This window comes from Schistocerca americana, chromosome 5 (assembly GCF_021461395.2).
Source record: "Schistocerca americana isolate TAMUIC-IGC-003095 chromosome 5, iqSchAmer2.1, whole genome shotgun sequence".
NCBI classification, from domain to species: Eukaryota; Metazoa; Arthropoda; class Insecta; order Orthoptera; family Acrididae; genus Schistocerca; species Schistocerca americana.
In genome coordinates, this window is record NC_060123.1 from 204,272,287 (window position 1) to 204,294,924 (window position 22,638).

The following is a 22,638-nucleotide window of genomic DNA, read 5'->3' on the forward strand; positions in this document are numbered from 1 at the left end:
GTATTTATTTCTGAATGGTAGTCACTGCTGTTTTTCATACACCTAAATACAAGTTTACTCTCAGGAACCAAATCAGAAGAAAAGCCAACATCCAGAATAAACATCCGAGAACCTTTTCCTAAGGGAACTTTGAAACTGCCAGTAACATCCCTCATTTTCCAGCAGGTATTCATGGAATGATTCTGATTGATCCACGTTTCATCATCAAGGCAATGCACTGTAGAACTACCTCCTTTCTTGTATCATGCATCTTTATAACAGACGTGCTTTGTACTGCTTCTATGTCACTTGTTTTAATTAAAAACTCTACTTAACGTGTTTAAAACCAATGTATTTTAAAATTCTTTACACTGATGAAGCACTACCTTTGAAGCCAATTTGCTCAGGCATAAATGTAGCAAGTTTTTGTGATGTTGAGTGTTCACTTATAAAAATTTCAGACACAGAGCACTTTAAAACATTGTTGTCAAAAACATCTATTTGTGTTACAGATATCCTGCAATTTCGATGATTTTCAGGTGACACAAAAACAAATTTTCCTAAGGTTTCTACAACTCCGATGCTTTTGTTTACTATTCTCTGAACAGTTCTCTTGCCAACACATGCTTGAGCAGTTTGTTCTTGATTCTTCAAAGTGTCAAAAATAGAAGTGTCACTTTCAGCTTCACATTTGAAGAAATTATAAATATCGGACATTAAAGTCCTTGACTGCTTGTGAAGCATGTACATCTACATGATTACTCTGCAATTCACAATTAAGTGCCTAGCAGAGCGTTCATAGAACCACATTCAAGCTATTTCTCTACCGTTTCCCTGTCGAACAGTGCGCAGCAAATACAAACGGTATTTTCACAATCTGAGGAGAAAGTTGGTGACTGAAATTTCATGGGAAGATCCTGCCACAATGAAAAACACTTTTTCCTCAGTTGCCACCTCAATTCGCATATCATATCCCAGGAAGTATCTTCCCTGTTTCATGAAAATACAAAACAAGCTGCCCTTCTTTGAACTTTTTCGATCAGTTCTATCTGCCGTGCATCCCACAATTGACATCAATACTCCAGACGAGGACGGAAAAGCGTAGTGTAAATAGTCTCTTTAGTAAACCTGTTACATTTTCTAAGTGTTCTACCAATAAATGGCAGTCTTTGGTTTGCTTTCCATGCAACATTATCCATATGATAATTGCATTTTAAGTTATTCGTAATTGTGTTTTGTTGAATTTACAGCCTTTATAATTGTGTATTTTGTCCTGTAAACCGAATTTAGTGGATTTCTTTTACTAATCATGTGGATGACTTTAGAATTTTCATTGTTTAGAGTCAGTTGCCACTTTTCTCACCACATAGATAACTTGTCTAAGTTGTTTTCTAATGTGTTTTAATCTCTGATGACTTTATAAGAGTGTAAACCACAGCATCATTTGCAAACAGTCTAAGAGGGGTGCTCAGATTGTCTCTTAAATCCTTTACTAGATCAGAAACAGAGGAGCAGCTGCAACGCATCCTTGCAAATGCCAGATATCACTTCTCCCTTACTCGATTTTCCATCAATTACCACTTACAGTGACCTTTCTGACAGGAAATCATGAAACCAGTCACACGACTAAGACTATACTCTATAGGCACGCAACTTAATTAAAGTTTAATTGTAAGGAACTTCATGTTTATTGCCGTCACATGACATTTTCATTTAAAAATCACTCTAAAACGTTTACAGATATACATTCATTCACATCTATACTGCTACAAGAAATTAACATCAACATCTGAGTGAATAATTCGGTCATTCTTTGAAAGAGACTGCATTGTCGCAAAATGCAGCAACATCACAGCACGTGGGAGAGAGATACTCGCGCTCCAGTTTGTAACTCACGGCTAGCCGTGCAGAAAGAGAATTAATCTTACTATTAGCAGTTGATGGTGGGGCTGTGCAGAACTGCTGAAAACAGGCCCACCTTCCAACATGACGCGAGCTATAGGAGTAATTTTGCCAGCCGCACACACGTTATATTTCAGAACAAAACAAAAAATTGATCATATTAGAGTTTAGTGGGTACCCATATTTTAAATCTGACACTATCCATTCTGAGGTATGATTTTGTTTGTAAAGATAATTTAGCCAAATAACACAGTATCATTTAAAGACAGTACAATTTTATTGAACTATATAGCTTACACAATGATAGCTCCACTTTCTCCAGATCTTTGCTAAACATAATTATTGCTATTGTGCTCATTGTAATACAAATGTAGAAGGATCTATCAAAATAGAAGCAATTCATTAGCATAATTTGTTAGCATCCTTGACATCAAGTGAACAGCTGTTTAAGAGTCCAATAACCAATTTGACAACTGTAATGCATATGTTTGCTATGTACAGCACATTGTTACTTTAAGAAAATAGAATTAAGGTTACATCTGTGGTTCCTTTACTACATAGACAGTCTAAAAGTTCATGTTTCTGTTTTGAAGCAGACAATAGGTCATCATTTCTGAAATATAACTTATAGCTTTCCTCTATCAAACTACCCTAATATAAAAAGAATTGGACAACAAATATTTATAATTAATTTCAATCAATCTTGACAGCATAATGCCTTTATTTAGCATACATTTTAACCAGTCATAATTTAAATAATAATATCTGCAGTGTGCTGTAGAAGCACCAGAGGCACAAATTTATGTCAATACACATGTTAAGCATTATAGTATTCCATTTAACATTTTAAATGCAGCCTATGGCAAAAGGCACAACTGTGGCACTATAAAGATGCTGTCAAAAGGAAGTCTTTCACTTGGCAACGAGAACTTCATATTCTGGGTATGCTATCTCCTGACCTCCATACGGAATGTAACAGACTGTATGACTTCCTTGGACCTGCAACACACAAACATTTAAAGCAGTTAACAAATGTATCAGTACTTTAGGAACACTACCACTTTTCAAACTGATACGCATTTTATGTAAAGGTATAAGCCCCATGAATTTTTGTTTTTCCGATGATTCAACCAGTATAGAATTTAATTTTATATTTATTTTGTTTGAAAACAAGCTTCACATTTTTTACAGTTTGATAACAACAAATTTCTAACTGTACTGTGCATGCTAATTAAAGATAAACACTGACAATTGTAAACACACGTTTGTGTTTACAACTTCAGATTGCAAACTTAAGACTTTTTCATTGCCACTTCCAACATACCTTTCCAACACACATAGCTCCTTCATGTTGTGCTCTCCCTGTAAAGAGTGGCTCACCATCTTCAGTTTCTCCAGAAGGCAAGGCACCCGCAGGAACTTGGCCCTGGGCAGCTGGCACCCACGCAGCCTCACACCCACACAGTACCTGCACAACAAGGTTCAGATCACGTTAATGCAATGAGGATAAGTTACAAAAAATTTGATTATATCTTTTACTTCTTTTTGTCTTCCTTCAGAGCAAATGCAGTATGGATTCTTAATCACCATGTTATATTAGGCTTTAAATTTCATTGTTTAACAGAATTTTTTGTATAAAAATGAGACTACAACATAATAATGTGAGACTTTGCAATTAATTGTCCTTATTGTATCGGAGAAATGGTGTATCTACATATACACTCTACAAAGCACTGTGAGATGCCTGGCAGAGGGTACGTACCATTATACCATTGTTAGGGTTTCTTCCCATCCCATGATTGTTGTATATTCCTAGTCATCATTTAAAGCCAGTTTTTGAAACTTTGTTAACAGACTTTTTCAGAATAGTTTATGTCTATGTTCAAGTGTCTTCCAGTTTGGTTCCTTCAGGATCTCTGTGACACATTCCCATGGATAAAAGAAACATGTGATCACTAACGCTGCCCTTCTCTGTATACATTCAATATCCCGTGATAGTCCTATTGGGTACAGGTCCCAGACAAGAGTAATATTGAAGAACCTGTCACAGAATTGATTTGTAAGCAATCTCCGTTGTAGACTGATTGCACTTCTCCAGTATTCTACCAATAAACTGCAGCCTACTACCTGCTTTACCCACGACTGAACCTATGCCATCATTCCATTTCATATCCCTACAAAGTGTTATACCTAGATACTTGTACGAGTTGGACGATTTCGACAGTGAATCATTGATATTATAGTCATAGGATACTACATGTATTAGTTTAGTGAAGTGCACAATTTTACATTTTAAAGCAAGTTGCCAATCTTTGCACCACTTTGACATCTTATCAAGATGTGACTGAATATTTTTGCAGCTTCTTTCACACAGTACTTCATTATAGATAACTACATCATCTGTATAAAGACTGAGGTTACTATTAACATGGTCTGCAAGGCCATGAATATATAACATGGATAGCAAAGGTCTCTGAGGCACCCCAAAAGTTACTTCAACATCTATTGATGACTCTCCATCCAAGAGAACATTCTGCATCCTCCCTACCAAAAAGTTCTCAATCCAGTTGAAAATTTCACTTAATATCTATATGGTCATACTTTTGACACTAAGCATAGGTTGGTACCGAGTGAAACGCTTTTTGAAGCTCAAGAAACTCTGCATCTACCCAACTGACTTGATCCAAAGCTTTCACTACATAACACGAGAAAAGTGCAAATTGGGTTTCATACGAATGATGTTATTGGAATCCATGCTGGTTGTCATTAAGGAGGCTGCTCTGTTCAAGATACCTCATTATGTTTGTGCTCAGAATATATTCTATTGACGTTTACAAGTGATGTCAAGAATACTGGACAGTAGTTTTCTTGGTCACTTCTACTACCCTTCTTGTAGGCAGGTGTGACTTGTGCTTTTCCCCATGAACTGAGCTCAGTTTTTTGTTTGAGGGATCTATGATAGATTATAGTGAGCAGAGTGGCTAACTCAGCTGCACATTTCTCTATAGAATCCGACTGGGATTCCATCGGACCATGGAGCATTGTTCATTTTTAATTATTTCAGTTGTTTTTCAGCACCACTGACACTAATAACTATTTCATTCATCATTTCAGTGGTATGAGGATTGAATCAGGGCAGTTCTCTTCGATTTTACTTTGCAAACCAACATTTGAAAATGGAGTTGAGCATTTGAGCTTTTACTTTGCTGCCCTCAATTTCCATTCATGTCTGATTCGCTAGGGACTGTACATTGACTTTTGTGCCACTAACAGCCTTTGCATATGACCAGAATTTCTTTGGGTTTTGTAAAATACCATTTGAGAATATTCTGCTACAGTAGTAAGTGAAGGCATTGCACAGTGCTCTCTTGACAGCCAAATGAATTTCATTCAAGATCTTTATCTATAGCCCTACACTTTGTTTTACACATACCATGCAGTAATCTCTGTTTCTTTAGAAGTTTCTCTACACTGACTGTATACCATGGAGGTTCCCTCCCTTTATGAACTGTTCTACTGGGTACATATCTATCCTGTGCATGGTCAACTACTCTTTTAAACTTCAACCATAGTTCCTGTACATGCCCCAGTCCTGTGCTAAAAGTTTCAAGTTACTTGATTTTTTACCTAGTTTACTGAACTTAAACATATTTCTGCATGCTGTAGTTGTCCTTTATCCTTTGCTAATCATTGTTGACAAAACCGTGTCAAGGTCACTTATACCAGTTTCAATGTGGACATCCTCAAACATGTCAAATCTATTTGTTGCCATTAGACACACTACATTTCCATCATGAGGGGTTCCTAAGTGTGAGGTCTTTTCGAAAAATTCCAGAACTTTGTCCACAAAATTTTTCTAAGCTTACCTTTTACTTATTATGCATGGTATCCTTTGAAATATTCTCCTACACAATTCATACACCACTCCCAATGCCATTTCCACTTCTGGTAACAGTCTTTATATGCCACTTACTGGATCACATGAAGCACCATTTGTAAATTTTGTTTTATCTCATCTTAAGTTGCAAATCTCTATACTTTCAATGGGGTTTTCAACTTTGAGGGAAAAAAAAGTCCACAAGGGCCAGGTCTGGAGTGCCAAGGATGAGGCAGCACAGTGATTTTGTTTTTTGTACAATAGTCACACACCAGCAGGGATGAACGTGCAGGTACATTACTGAGATGCAAGAACCATGAATTGTCTCACCACATACCAGGCCGTTTGCTTCTCGCATTTTCTCATGGGTGTTGCAACACGATAGTACCATCAAGTAGCAGTTTATCCCTGTGGCGCGAGTTCATGATGAATTAATCTTTCAAAATCAAAGAAAACTATCAGTCTGGTTTTGAGATTTGACCTGACCTGATAAGCTTTCTCTGGTCTTTGAGAACCTTTCTTGATCCACTGTGAAGATTGAATCTTCGTCTCAACATCATAACTGTACACCCATGAGCCATGGGCTAACTTGGCGGCAACACAATACATTCCAAGATGCCATGTCAGGATTTCATGACAGGATATAACTAAGATGTTACATTCTTCTGCAATCTGTCAGTCAGTCAACCATCAATTTGCATGCACAGTTTTGTTGACGTTCCTGACATGAATGAGAGTGATCTTTAACTTCTGTCTGGCCATTTTTAAACTGCATGAGCCAGTCGTCACACCTAGTACAGTTTAAGCACTCATTGCCATAGGCTTCTTGCATCATTTGTTGCATCTCTGTAAAGGTTTTCTTTGGTTTCATGCAAAAATTCATCCAGACACATTGCTTCTTTAACTCTGCCACCTCTGAATTCACAAACTGTGTGACATAGCATTCTACTTGATAAAACTCTGAACACTAAACTTGGGCATGTGCAGGGATGCCAACTGCATTTCACTCAAACACACCATGAGTGCGAAATTATGAAAGTCATGGAATTTTTTGAACAGACCACCTATCTGTTCCAGGCATTTTTCAGAGAAGGTATTTATTAATGTTTTGTGGGATATCTTTTTGGTCTATTTGATAACTCTCTCTGGAACTTCAGAAGTCATCTGCCGAACAGTTTGCTGAAGACTACCTAGAATTGCTTAAATTTAATGTTAGAAGTTGTTGAGTGAGTTACGGCAAAATAGAAGAATTTTTACCCTTCAACATTTTGTTTGACACATCTTCAATAACAGTGTCTTTCTTATCCAGACTGTTAATCAATGGTAATTTTATTTCTCAAAACAGCTCACCTTCTATGTCAAACTTTCCTGGTTCCTCCCCCCCATCTTCACACTTTTCCACTTCAGCTCTATCTGTCTTCATAAAATCTCTCGACAAACATTTGTCACCTTTCTTTGATGAGATGATTAACTGTTTTCAGACTATAGAAATTTATCATTAGGCATAACTGCTTAAATCATGACTCTGCTCTCCTTCATAAATGAGAGTCTTCATTTAATTGTGTAGGCTTCTGCGGCCAGAGTCAGTCGACATAAAAGTTTTCTGGGTATGGTACCATGTCATTATTGTATAAAACTACTGCTGGAGAAAACCCAACATTTTGGCTACAGTTGCAGCGGCCTTCTGGGTCTACTGCATAGCTAGAACACACCAGTAGACCTAGGAGGAGGCCACGGCAACCGTGACGGAAACTTTGGTTTTTCATCAGCAGTAGTTTTATACAATATGGCGTGGTACCATACCCAGGAAACGTATGTCGAGTGAGTCTTCATGTTTCACAACCACCCCCTGTGCTTACCAAAGACCTCTACAAGACTATCTCAGTAACCCAACAGCCAAAATGACTAATAAAAGAACATCAACGAGGCACTACAGTCACTGAGTGTTGCTATTTGGGCAGCAAATTAACTAATGATGGTTAAGTACAAATGGCAAAGACTGGCAATAGCAAGAAAGCATTTCTGAGAAACAAATATTTTAACATCTAACAAATTGATGCATTTGGAAGATACTGAAAGTTTTCATCTTTAGTGTAATCTTATATGGAACTAAAATGGGGGAAATAAATTATAAAGACATGATAAGGAGAGAAGCTTTTGAATGTGGTGCTACAGAAGAAAGAATACTGGAGTTTAGATGGGTAGATTGGATAATTAATGCTAAGACACTTTAGTTTCTGTATTTTAGTTTCATTTGATCCTTTCATGAACTACGAGTTGTGTCACTTGCTGGTAGCTTCCACATTACCTCTTAACTCTTCTTCTACAGTTACAGAACTAACAGCAACCCCTACCCCCAGTTCTTTAAAGAATACAAGTTCTGTGTATAAAACATCCTTACATGTCTGATCACTTTACAAATGAGTTACTATGTTACAGTTTTTCACACAAGTCAATGTTTATGACTTCATATCTTCTAAACCCATGGTAGTCAACCTGGTCCCTAACACCCACAAGTGGGCATTTCGGCTATCATGGTATGCAGTAGTGTTTTTAAAAACATATTCATTAGTTTTCCATAAAATTCGACAAATTATCTGGTAAGTACCCATAGTTATTGGCATTTGCTTTAAGTTGCTGTAACTCTACATTACAAATTTTATAATGTAAAGTTATTTAGTTAGTTTAGAAATCACCATTTCATTGTAACCAGTAGGCAGTTAAAAAATTTTACAACAGAAAAACTAAAGTGGACACTACTACTTTCCTGAACTGCATAATTTTGCAGGTACATTCAGTGGTGTATGTAGGAACTAAACAATGTATGGAAAGTAGCTAGATATTATAAAATAGCTGTAGAAGTTATGATATTGGTGTGATTATAATGGTTGGTTGGTTGATTAAAGGGACAAAACTACTAGGTTATCAGTACCTTTTTCCTTGGACAGACAGGTGTATGTGACTGTGGATCAGAGAGAGACTACCACACAAAACCCACGGGAAGAAAACCCCATGACCTACAAAAGGTCACCAAAGCTGAGATAAGGGTCAAAAAGAAGAAAGGGAGACAGAAAAAGGATCCTAATGGAAATTGTATGTACATATATGTCACTGAATAAGGTTTGGATTTCTGCAGTCATGGTGGGGGCATGCATCAGTTGGCTTCGAGGTCATATTGCCATACTGCCAGCGACACAGTTGCAAACATCTGGCTACCAGACCATACTTTCACACCACAATCTCTTTGTGCTCAATCTGCCCTGCTCCCTCCTCTTCCTCTCTTCTTTCCCCTCCCCTCCTCCCTCAGTGAGCACTTTTTACATTTTCTGCAGTACACAGCACATACGATTGCTGTGAGAGGAACTGTGCACAGCAATTGAAAAGATGCCTGATCACTTGACTGTCCAACAGCAAGCACAGAGTGCTACACATTATGAAGTGTAGAATTCCATCATTCTGGTGCAGACAAAATGACATTCTATCATACTACAAATGGAGTGAATGCCACAATTCGCCCAGAGGCAGTACAGAACTGTCACAGAATGTTAGGCTTAGTGAAGATGCAAGAATAGCTGGTTAGCCAGTGGCAACTGTGCAGGGAGTGTTTATATACAGCCCTTAAAAAAATCATCACACCAGGCGGCACGTGAAAGTGGACTCACAAAAAATGCGATATGTCAGATCTTGCATAATGAACTGAATTATCGAAAGTGGAAACCTCTCAAGTTCAACAGCTGGCACCAGAAGACAGATGACGCAATGGAGTATAAGGAATCTATGTTGGGGTGGTACGAAGATTGGCCTCAACTGTTTAATAATGTCCTCTGGAGTAACAAGAGATGTTAAGTTCCATAGTGCTCAGAACCATTTGAACCTCAGTAACAAGACTTTATTCAATATGGGAGGTTTTATAAATGAACACAACTGCCATTATTATGTGGAAGAGAACACTGGTGTTATGGTGGAGAACATGCAGTCTTGCTCAACAGTGGCTGTGTGGTGTGGAATGACTGCCACAAATGTCATCAGGCCATTTATCCTACAGGACACCATGAATGCAGAGCAAGCATATGGGATAAAATCAAAGACATTATTCTTATGCAAGATAGCAAGCACCTCACTTTGCAAATGTCAGTGTACATATGACTGGATGACAGTTTTCATGATGTTGGTTGGGAAGACGTGGACCTCATGAGTGATCTGCACCATGTCCAGACCTGACATCATATGGCTTGTTTTATGGGGCTGGGCAAAATGTGATGTGCACTGGATGAATCCTTGCACTCTGAAAGAATTGGAAGCATGGATTCAGGACATTATCAGCAACATCCCATGCAATTTCCTCCAGATGACTGGATTCCATACCCAGCCACTGGCGATTCCTACATTGAATTAAAAGTAAGCATCCACATTCTTAAGGAACACTGTAAGCATGATATTAACTTCAATAAATTAACATTGTAAATGTAGAATTTATCTGCCCATTTTCAATACCTAGTTACTTTCCAGATACCATATATTTGTAAAATGTATTGTGAATAAAATTCCTGGTAAGAAAATAATAAATTCAAATCCCATACACGGTGCTTAAATGTTTTTGCATGAACAGAAAAAATGTAGTAAGGAAACGTATTTTCCTTTCATTATTTCATGAGGTGTCAGTGAGAAAGTTCTGTAAAGGTTTTAAATTATGTGTAAAATTTGTTGGAAGTTGCTAAGTGCTTCCATTCTAAAATATTGGGTTGATGTAGTACGCATAATTTGCACACCACGAGTTACACTGCCTCAAAACTAATACACAGTTTCCATCTTAAATAGACAACTTTTTTTGCTAAAACTAACAGAAGATTATACCCATTAATGAGTAGATTATGACTGTTTTAAATTTGAGTTCAGTCAATAATTATCGGAAAAACTGAAAAATTAAATCCATTAGATAGGCAATCTGCATCTGGAATGGGAGATAAGATTAGATGTACTTTACATTCCAAATAAATCCATGATGAGGAGATCCTCCAGAATGTAGAACATATCAGAAAAACAAAAATACACAAATATTTTCCAAGGAAAACGAATACAATTATCTACCTTCCACAGAGCTCAAGTGAAATAGTACTCCTCATGAACATGGAGTAACTCAAGAATATTTTAAACTTTTCATAAAGTAATAAATACATTGTCACAAAACATGTGAATGTTCAATGTAATTAGGTGTGTATGATAATTCTTGGGGTAATATGTAGCCACATGTAAACAGAAATATCATTTTATAACACTTATTTACAAAGATCAAATTTGTTGTATAGAATATGTACAGATGTCAGATTGTACTGATACTGGAGTGAGCAGGTGGCTGCTTTATCATTTAGTAATATAGATAATATTGAAATTACTTGCTATTATCTTCAATTTCTAATGCCTATGTGTTCAATTTATTATAGACTATATATGTTTTATTATATGTATAATTTTAAGACCCATTTACAGCATGGAGTAATCAGTAGTGAAACACATTTTTTGCTTGTTATGATTAAGTTTTTGCTGTGCTTATTAGTTTCCTCTATTTTGTTTGAAATATAAACTATTTGTCTGTACACTTTTGATAGTTTTTAGGAGTGTACCTTAATATCTAACTTCAAGGACTGAACATTCCTGTTAACTTCAGGACAGTGTACAATGTTTACTGTAAATATGACTCCAGGCCAATGGAACATTAACAACTGTTGTGTCATGATAAACATCTATGTCATGATGTAAACAATATTAAAATAAGAGTGTACTTGAGAAAACAAATTACACAAAGGCAGCATTGCTAGGTGTTATTTATCTTTAGGATGCAAAACTTCAATACCATTGATAAACACATTTAAAATTAGAAAACAGCTATTTCTAGCTTCCATAACATTCCCAAATGTATCCCTCTTTACTCCATGAGAAGGAACTAATGGTTGTAAAAGCTAGGTAATAATTTTTTCCGCTTTTAAATTTGTATTGGAAGAACTGAAATTTCTGAAATCTCTTTCCTTCTAATTTTCTTTCTTTTTTTGTGGTCACATAAATATTAAGTTATCATTAGAAAATAAACAGTAGCTATTTGAATTAACTACAATGAAGTATTCTATAAATCTTTTTTCTTGGGTTTGTTGTAGTTCTGGAATAATTAGTATTTTGTCTGTTTCTGACTTTAAAGGTGTGGCCATGCTGGTTTGATAAAAATGTATTACCCCCTACTCTGCTGCTCCAAATGTGTGTATCAATAGGCCAACTTCCAGTGTCAGTTTGACATTTTGTTTTGGAAAGTGTTTCCTCTGCCATTTATCTACTTTTAATCTTACTTTCTATGTATATTTCACCTTCTGTCCTGAGATCTGACACTACCACCTCTGACCTCAGCAGATGGGGACTTTTTCTTTCAATTTATACTCTCCTCCCTCCAACACTCACACCTCATTTCTTTCTGTTACTTCAGTCATTAACCTGATCTCCCAGTCCAAAATGGGGGAATATGCAACTGAGTATATACTTAACACAATCCTTTTGTGGACATGCATTTATCAGCCAGCACATTATGACTGCCTACCCAATGTTCAGTATGTCCACCTTTGACACAGATAACAGTGGCTACATGTCACGGCATGGAATCAATAAGACCTTAGTAGGTTTCTAGAGGGAATTGGCACCACATCTGCACACATAATTCACATAATTCCCATAAATTCTGGAGAGGATGATGACAAGCTCTGACACCACATTCAGTCACATCCCAGATGTGTTTCTGGCAAGTTGGGAGGCCAGCACATCAATTCGAACTCGCCCCTGTGTTTCTCAAACACATTTTCAGCACAGTCCTGGCCTTGCGACATGGTGTATTATCTTGCTGAAAAATGCTACTGCTGTCAGGAAACACCATCATCATGAAGGACTGTATGTGGTCTGCAACCAGTGGACGATACTCCTTGGCCATCATGGTGCCCTGCACAAGCTCCACTGGACCCAAGGGTACTAATGTGAATGTTCCTCAGAGCATAATGGAGCCACCACCAGCCTGTCTCCATCCCATGGTACAGTGTCAAGGAACTGCCCCCAGGGAAGATAACAATTCATGCCCTAGCATCAGCATGATGAAGGTATTGGGATTCATCAGGCTGTGCAACACTGCCACTGCAACAACATCCAGTGCTGACTCATGTGCCCATTTCAGTCATATTTGTCAATGCCATGGTATTAACGCTGGCACATACACGGGTCGTCAGCTGCAAAAGCCCATCGTTAGTAGTGTTTGGTTTATGGTGTGTTCAGACACACTTGTTCTCTGCTCAGCATGAAGGTCTGATGTTAGTTCTGCCACAGCTCAGTGCCTGTCCTGTTTTACCAGACTGCCCAACTTAGACTTCTGACATCTGTAATGAGGGGTGGCTGCCCAACTCCACAATGTCTGGACATAGTTTCATCTTGGTTTCACCATGTGTCCAAGACTATGTGTGTGTGTGTGTGTGTGTGTGTGTGTGTGTGTGTGTGTGTGTGTGTGTGTAGCAGTCATTCCTATTCCTTGCCGGGTGATGCTGCTACCACCTGCATGGGTTTAAATCAATAGTAGGTCAGTGGTCATAATGTTTCGGCTGATCATGGTATAACCATGTGTACGTACTTCATATTCCTCTTTGCCATGTTCTTGACCTCCCCAGGCAACGTAGCAGACTCCATGAGATGGATGTACTTTCCCAGGAATCAATGCACCCTCATGACGAGCACGACCAACGTACAACTGCTCATTGTCATATCCACCGGGAACAGCCCCTGGTGGCACTTCACCTGCCCTAGCAGGTACCCAAGTTGCAGCACCACCACTTGGAGCAGATGGAAGACTCCAACCAGGTTGAGGAGCTGCCAAAAATAAATAAAAAATGAAATAACTGGAACATTATTAATAAGAGTAAGACTACTGATTGTGCGACCAAGCAGAAAGCTGTCCTGTTGGATTCTGTAGTTTACTTGCTCCCTTCATCATTGATTTCTGATAAATATTTTACACAAAAAACTTTTCACAGCTGATCCTTTTAAACAAGGGGGGAAACAGGTGATGAGGGGGGGAGAGGGGGGGACAACAGCACGGAGAGGGTAATTTCCATGTTAGTCCCAGCTGAGGGAATGGATTTGTAATTCTTACATATCTCTAATGTTTCACTGCAGTATGTGTTGTCCCTTTCATTAATTTTATCAACAGAATGCAGAAATTATGTTAGCACACTTATAATACGAATCTATTCTGACATAAGAAGCAAAGAGCTAATTTATGCCACTGATAATCAAAATTTTGTTGACTCAAAGTGTAGCAACTCATAGAAAATTCCAAAGAAATGTCACTACAAATGTCATTTCTGTTTTTAAATGTCCTGAGGTCTTTATATTAACAAAATGATGAATTATGCATACTTTCAGAAGACCCACACATATCAACTGACAGTGCAGTAAAATTGTGTTAAAAATTTGATTTTATGTAAACTGCCTTATGGATTTACTATTGAAGCTTGTTTCAATTAACAATAGCCTGTTGTAAATACACTCAAATGAGAGCTTCACATTAGACCAATTACATTATTGTAACTGTCACAAGCCAGTTGGTATCTGCAAGTACAAATATAAAGATGATTTCATGTAATGCAGCTTGTGTGCTAAGTGAACAATAATATACACCACATTTTCAGATTTTTTGATGAGTATCTGCAAGAGCAACAGCTCACATGATTTGAACCCATTAGCATGACCCACCATCCTCTTCACAGGGCAGCCTTAGTCTCATGTAATCAGTGGTTCTATTAATCAGAAAGAAAGGACACAGTATCAATGCTATCTATGTCATTCTTTGATATGGCAACTTTCTTTAAGGAAGCAATAAAGAATTGTGTACTCTTTACACTTTGAGTGTCAAGAAACATCAGGATATCAGTATCACCTTTGATTGTCATGTGATGTTCATAGATCTTCATTCTTGTGCAAATATTCTCCAGTATTATGATGATGATGATGATTATTATGATTATGATTATTATTATTATTATTATTATTATTAATGGTTTTTGGGGCACTCAACTGTGCGGTCATCAGCACCCATACAAATTCCAAATTTTTACTCAGTCCAATTTTTTACACAGTCCAATCTAGCCACTGTCATGAATGATGATGATGAAAACACAAACACCCAGTCCCCAGGCAGAGAAAATCTGCAACCCGGCTGGGAATTGAACCCGGGACCCCGTGATCCAAAGGCGACACCACTAGCCACTAGATGATGCCAACAAGTTACTGACTTCATTTGTTTACATGTGCTTTGAGGAGCACAATGAGTTAAGAACAGTGTGACCTAGAAAGTCTCCAGACCTTAATGCTACTCAGCTGTATTGGTATACTCCCATCTGTGTGAAATGGCCTTTTCTGCCTTCCATTTCTAAGGGCTCTCTAAACAATAGGCACTAATACTAGCAAGTATAAATGAATTCTAAATATCAAGTAGTGGACCAAGTATGCCCCACCACACACTCAGGCAGCCACAGGTAGAGAAATGGTGCTGAGGAAACACATCTCCTTTGCCTCTTGTAGTGCAGGAAACACATACTTGCATTCCATGCTTCTTTAAATCAGAAATCACACACAGATAACAATTACATAAGAAATTTGCTTAACAAACTATAACAATGCTTCATGTTCATTTATGATAATTATTCCTGCAAATTACTGAGTGGCTAAAAGAAACAGCATTTAACAATGAGTATTGCAAAGCTATTGCACACAGTATTGTTTCATATACAAAGCTGGTTGCAACTGGAGATAAGTCAATACTGATCTAAAGTCATCTAAATTCAAGTGACTTGCTCCACCCAGAAGCTCTTACTAAGGGGGCCAGGGGGAGGGGGGGGGGGGGCGGGCGGGAGATTTATAATGAACATAAAGCAGATATCAACTAAAATCTTTATTCTTTTTTCTCTTAAATATGCTATTTCAATATTTTACATTTGTGTGCTTTGTACTTTTAACACTCATTCAGTTGAGTAAAAATCTGTAGTAGACTTTCCTTTATTCTATGCTTTAATTTGTATTGGAACCTTTAATCATTTTAGTTTAAAATACCCACAGTGATCTTCAATGAATGAGTTCACCAACCAGAAATGTCTATGTGGGAGTGTTAACAAAAAGCAATTATATGAAAACATAAAATGTAAAGTGAGTCTCACATCAGCGTTCTAGAAAGACTTCTTTTTCTCCCAGCTAGGAGAACCACTGATTCTGAAAGCTACACATATTTCAACTTTTGAACACATTCAATGATACTGCCTCCTTCTATATTAACAAGAACTTATTTTGCTAGTACTGTAATAATATCTCTTTATTTGATTATGAACTTGTATTTATAAGGATAATTTTCAAACAAAAGAAAAAACAAACAAGTAGACAAACAACTGGCCAATGAAGGGCAGTAACCTTCAAAAAAAACTTTAATCTAAGCATAAACTACAATCCAAAGATTTTACTGAACAATAATTGATAGAGATGCATATCAGAGCTAACAGATTTGTTAGCTTTCAGAACCTTGGTTGCCCCTCCACAGCTTTCTGCACTGGCCTTTAACAAAATGTTCCTACATATAGTTATTTCCACATACCATAAAGCCCTTGAGATATCTCTGCTTGTATAAAAGAGTGTGCTTCCCCTTTTGGTGGAGACAGGGCAGATGGAAAAAATTCTGCTGCAGGTAACCCTATATTCCAGCCTGCTACATTTACTGAAATAAAGTGCAAAATCTGATGCCTTTTGCAGATATCCCAAGTTTGCTCCTTCCTTAATTGTAGTTTTAACTTTTAGTTTAGTATTAAATTAAATACCACATACTACAACATTTTAGTTACATGTTAGAGAAAGACAGACACCTTTAGTATTGTGTTAACATTTAAAAAGGTTATTTCACTTACCTTGTTCCTCCATCACACTTTAAAATGAAGCATGTAAATTTTTTTTGTTTGCTTCTAAACTCTGAAGTAGTAGGTTACTTTTTTAATGAAACCATGCATGTGACAGCTTATTTTAAGCTGTAATGTTTCCTGCAAGTTCATAATTATGTATCTGCTCTTTTTATGACAGCCATGCATAAGCAACAGTAAGTACTTCATTAATGTTCCTATGACAAATTCAGTTGCAGAGTAAATGCATTTTAGTTGCTATTCTACTTTCACGGTACTGACAGTCTGACTGCTGTTATTCACATTTTACACTGAGTCCAAAATATTACCTGTTCCATGAATATTTTTTTTGTCCCCACATTCACAAGTGTAACGTGTGACTATTCTAGTAGCACACAAAAGCTGTTGAGGAACAATTAGGCTAGAACTGCAGAATTTAAAGTTTTAGAGGAAAAAACATTGAGACTACATGAACTATCTAAAACTGAGTCAGTCTCAGTCCACAATACATTCAATCACAAAATGAGTGCCAGTTTTCAAATGCAAGAAGGTCCGATACACCAGAATTTTAGTTCAATTGCAGCACACAAAGAAGAAAGATTTTCTGTTAATGAGAGATTTCTCTGATAACCTCAAGCACAAGCACATGCTGTTGAGGCAGCATATGTTAGTCGATTTCTGATAAATCCCTGGCCATCAGTGGCTGTGCACCCTCTTCTAATACCTGCACGAGGTGCAACTATATGCTGGGGTCCCGTTGACCCTGGAATTGAGTTGCGCACTTTCCAGTGACCAGTTGCCCCCCACGCTGTTCGCACACCATAGTGCGAGATACCAAATGGCGCTGGATCACGCCATTCTATCAGCACGATGCCGTCCTTCTTAGCCTGGATTACACCTTTGTCCCACTGTATAGTCAGCCGGCGAAATTCACCACCATGCAGCAGTCCAGGAGTCTCTAGATGAACCTTTTCAAATTTTTGCAGTGTCACATACAATGGTAATTTTAGGACACCTACTTATTACTGTGTTACAGGTTGCTTAGAGTTATGGCCTTGATATTTTTATTTTTTATAAATTCAGTGTAAGACTATTTTAGTTTGAGAATTCTCTGAATGAAAATCTAATGTATACTGAGTGCAGACTTCAGTATAGAGGCTACCAATGGTATAAATACTACAGCTGTGGGGAAAGTTGTTAAAGAAGCAAGTAATTACTTGTAGGTCATGAACAGAAATTAGTGACTAGAACAGAAAATTTTTTATTATATGCAGAAAGAAAGTGGTTGGTTTGGTTAACAAATTTCTCAGGGGTGGCAGCAAAACTTGTAAGAAATAAGAACTGCAGAATTATTAGTACGGTCTATTGTGAATTTAGAAGGTTAGCATTTGCATTGGACAAATACTGTTTGAAGGTGAGAAGTAATGGAGAATGAAGAACTCACTTATGAAAGAACAGTACTGAATGACTTATTTGGTAATTTAGACAGCTTACTAAATAGTTAACTGAATTGTTGCCACTTTCATTAGAATCATTTATTATGTTCAAAATCTGGCAACATAGTGCTTTTGTTAGAGGACTTAGTACCTTATCTGGCTTAGTGCGGTTGAGACGGATAGCAGATTCTTTGTTGTTCCAGCCTCCCAGAATCAATTCATACATTGGATCTGCCTCACGAGGTCCAGTGGTGAGTGCAACATGGGCATTTGAAGGAGCTTTAACTTCTATCTCCAATGCACCCTTACAAACCGCCAAGAATCTGTACTCCAGGCGGTCAGGTGTATCTACCTTCGAGCCATCTAATAAAACAATTCAAATGTTAAGACGCTTCACTGGTTAGTGTGAATGTTACTTAAGGCCAAGGGAAATTATTCTCTCTTTAAGAAGACAGGGTCAGTATTTTAAAATAATTTCCCGCTCTGCAGAAACAAAAATTGGTTGTCAAGGCTTTTCCACTATTTGTTGTTCCCTTACTTCAGAAGCAAATGGTTTTGTTCACTATTTAGCACATTATGAGTACCACATTTATATTTCATCTCAGTTTTATTTAAGGTATACGAGTATTTCTGTAGTATACAATGTTTCAATAAAATCACTTCTAACACCAGGAACGAAACCTATCTATAAATCTACATCAATCTAAAATTATGTTTTGTTCTTATGGCTGTTTGAAGTATAAATGTCATTCAAAATATTGTTCCTTTCCACCAGCCTGTTCTACACTATGAAACACGATTAAGGCTTCGTCACACTGTTCATCAAGATTAAGGCAGTAAGCTACTGTTTATTTTTAATGGCAAGGAAATAAGTCTATTATCCTATATGTAATTAATATAATGTATTCCAATATTTTTCTTCTTAATTTTGCTAGTATTGTTTTTGTTTTGGGGTATATTTGACAAACTCGCTAAATGTTTTACCAACACAATTTTAATAGAAGATTACACACTCCAAACACTTTTTTATAATGTCTTTGTGATAATGTTTTAACACTGATCTTTGTAAAATTATGAGTTTCGAAGTCTTACTATCACTAGATGACATTTTCAGGTGTCTGGTCATTTTGATTCCATATTTACACACAGTGCTTGGAGAGCTTCATCTCATTTCCATCCTCAGGTGCTAATAATGAAATCTTTTATGTCATCAAAGCATTCATGTCATCATCATCATCATCATCAACAGAACAGACTGTGATGTATAGTCAATGAGTGCAACTAAAACCAATGGTCGCATCTAATGGAGAAATGATCTTTATCAATAAAAATTGTCAATAAACATGGAATCATTGACCTCCTGGACATGTGAATAAAATCAGCTTTACAGAATTGTTGGCTGCACAATATTTTATAGTGTTTTCCACATTCATTTGTGCTAGGTGTACTCACCTCATCCCTACCATGATCCAAATGGTGACACACAAATTTTGTTTTGCTTCTTCCATGCAGACCTGTTTCTTTATTTGAAAATGAACACACCATGATGGATGAAAAATTGTGTCAGGGCGGGACTTTAACCAAGATTTCGTGCTTTTTGCAAGCATTCAATTTAACCATTAGGCTGTCCAAGTGCATCTCCAAGCCTGACCATCTTTCACTGTCACTGATGTTTCCAAAATATATGTGAGTAGCACCACTGGGCGAACAGTTGGTGAAGGACAATGGCTTACCTTGCCATGCCACACTGGATTTGTATAAGAAATAAATTTAATTCATTACTTTATCCCCAAAAATGAGTTGGTTTCATTTCAGTGAATCCAATTCATTTTACTTTTATGAAAAATTTAATAGTGTTTCAAACTAAAGATTCTGCAGTCCAGTTCAAAAACTATTTGCAACACTGATCCATTATAAAATTCACAATAAAAAATGTAACATAGTGGTATATGAAAAAACCATTAAAAACCTTTATGCACATTTTTGAAAGCAGAAAAATTATTCTAGAACAGCTTCCATGAACTCTCTTACTGATAATTTCCTATTGCTTTGACATTTACAGCAGAAAAGACTGCCAACTGTAGGAAATCCAGTATAACTCGACCAGCAGCAGGAATAGATCTCCACCACGAAAAAATTAATTTGTAAATCATTGTTAATGCCTGTGGTACAGAGCTTTCTACAGTTACATTTTATTTACAGTTCTTGTGTGATTAGAATCTCAGTTGTTGATCCATGAAATGTGGCATAACATGCAAAAGAAAAATATCTGTATCAGTTAATTACAAGAATTATACATTTTGTAAGTTTTTTCTGCTATTAAATTTTCCAGCTTTTCCTCTGCTCTTTAACGTATGAAATTTACTCTGGTGACTGTATAACTGCTAGGTACATAAAACAGAGTATACAAAGACCAAACATGTTACATACAGTTAAAAATTGACTTCTTTCTGATAAGTAGGACCTATCAATGATAGTAGAATATTTCTGAATTTATTTTCTCTGCAGCTTTTGAATTGTTTGCTCTAAGCATACACACGGTCAAAACTTGCAGAGTCTCTGAACAATCTGTTCTGTTCATCGTTTCTGTACTACTCGCTGAGCAGGGTATAAAGTGGTTCTAACGAAAATTATGTTCTGCAGTTCCAGCATAGACAACAGCCAAACTACAGCCAATATTGCTATTATATACATAACAACAAATTTCATAGAGCTAATAGCATAGCTCACAATGCAATTTTAATTAGCTGTGCCTTGCCTATTAGCTTTGCTTATTGGAGAATTTAACTGTCTCTTAAGATGGTATTTCTCCAAAAATATTAAGATTCGAATCACATGAACAGATCTGAACATGGATTTTCTCTTACAACTTTTGTCTACTGGCATGCAACTGTGCACCTTTCAAATACGCAGTTAAGTGCATCATGCTTTTGTTAGATTAAGTTACCAAATTATTTCTGTACTCACCTTCTAGAAGCCATGAACCACTTGCACCCCATCCCGTACAAACTCCATAGTAACCAATACCAAAAGGTTCTGGATCATCCCATGACATAAATGGGTGGGCTTCACCTTCCTTTCCACAAGCAATTGATCCAGCTGACCAGCGAATCCAAAAGCCTCTGAATTCGTCACCACTGAGAATTCCTGGTGTTTCAACTTCTACCTTATCCGGCTTTTGCCTGTTCTTACGAATGATTGACTTGGTGTTTCCCCATCCTCCAATGAAGATCTATGGAATAATATTTTATAATATTAATTGCAATGCATGCTGCTAGTCAGATCACATACCAGTTTGTGTATTCCAGATTTAATTTGGGAATTCACCTTTGATTGATTTTGCTTGAATCATGGAGTAATAGTTATTATAATGGAGTTAACATGATTACCAACATAATCTCAAAATACACACAATGAAGCTGAATGAATTATTTATAATGTCATTTGCCTTACTAAACTGGACATAAATGTCATCCATTTAATTTGCTGCATTTCATTGTATGGATTTTCTTACCTCTTCTATACACTATCTTATATCAGTTTACATCAAAAGGTTATCAGTTTAGTTAACTGTAGGCATTGCACTGGTTCTATAAAAATAGCTGGAGTCCTGTCCAATGATTGTGATAGTATGTTCTTCATTTCAACACTTTATGATTGCTTATTAGATTTAAATCTTTTGTATTTTCATATCACACTGGGAAGTTCTGGTTGGAATGTAAATGGAAGGTGTACAGATAACTACTCAACCATATAGCCGAGGTGTTGAGCAGCAAAGAGGTACACAAAGTAGACTGGACTTATTGCTTAGCCTAGCTTTTCACAGTGTACCAACACAACTGGGCTTTCACTTGTAGGAAAATGCAGATGTACATACAATATGTGATCGAAAGTATCCGGACACCCCCAAAAACATACTTTTTCATATTAGGTGCACTGTGCTGCCACCTACTGCCAGGTACTCCACATCAGCGACCTTAGTAGTGAGAGAGCAGAATGACGTGCTCTGCAGAACTCCTGGACTTCGAACATGGTCAGTTGATTGGATGTCACTTGTGTCATACGTCTTTACACGAGATTTCCACACTCCTAAACATACCTGGGTCCACTGTTTTCGATGTGATGTGGAGTGTACAGGTCGACCTCGTCTGTTGACTGACAGAGACTGCCAACGGTTGAAGAGGGTCATAATATGTAATAGGCACACATTTACCCAGAACAAAACACAGGAATTCCAAATTGCATCAGGATTCAATGCAGGTACTATGACAATTAGGCGCGAGTTGAGAAAACTTTGATTTCATGGTCGAGCAGCTGCTCATAAGCCACACATCACACCAGTAAATGCCCAACAACGCCTCGCTTGGTATGTATCCACATTTTTTTGTCAGTTATCTCTGAGGAAGAACATTGTCTGAAAGCTTAGTGAAAACTTTAATTTTGTGCTTGCTCAATGTCTCCACTACACAGTACGTAGTTACCTTTATGCCTC

The 22,638-nt window shown here is 37.1% G+C and overlaps 1 protein-coding gene across 2 annotated transcripts in view; it reads right to left on the reverse strand.

Annotated features, from left to right (window-relative positions):
- Nucleotides 1-2,139: 2,139 nt before the first annotated feature.
- LOC124616700 overlaps nt 2,140-22,638 on the reverse strand; it is a 55,495-nt gene continuing 34,996 nt past the window's right edge. Inside the window, exons 3-8 of one of the 2 annotated variants that reach the window (XM_047145042.1) lie at nt 21,114-21,378; nt 18,298-18,509; nt 17,435-17,678; nt 13,407-13,642; nt 3,206-3,349; nt 2,140-2,880 (exon numbers count right to left, since the gene is read on the reverse strand). In XM_047145042.1, coding sequence (XP_047000998.1) covers nt 2,794-2,880; nt 3,206-3,349; nt 13,407-13,642; nt 17,435-17,678; nt 18,298-18,509; nt 21,114-21,378 — 1,188 coding nt within the window. In that variant the 3' untranslated portion in view covers nt 2,140-2,793. Of the gene's footprint in view, nt 2,881-3,205; nt 3,350-13,406; nt 13,643-16,415; nt 16,536-17,434; nt 17,679-18,297; nt 18,510-21,113; nt 21,379-22,638 lie in introns of both variants that reach the window. The other variant, XM_047145043.1, reaches the window with a different exon arrangement.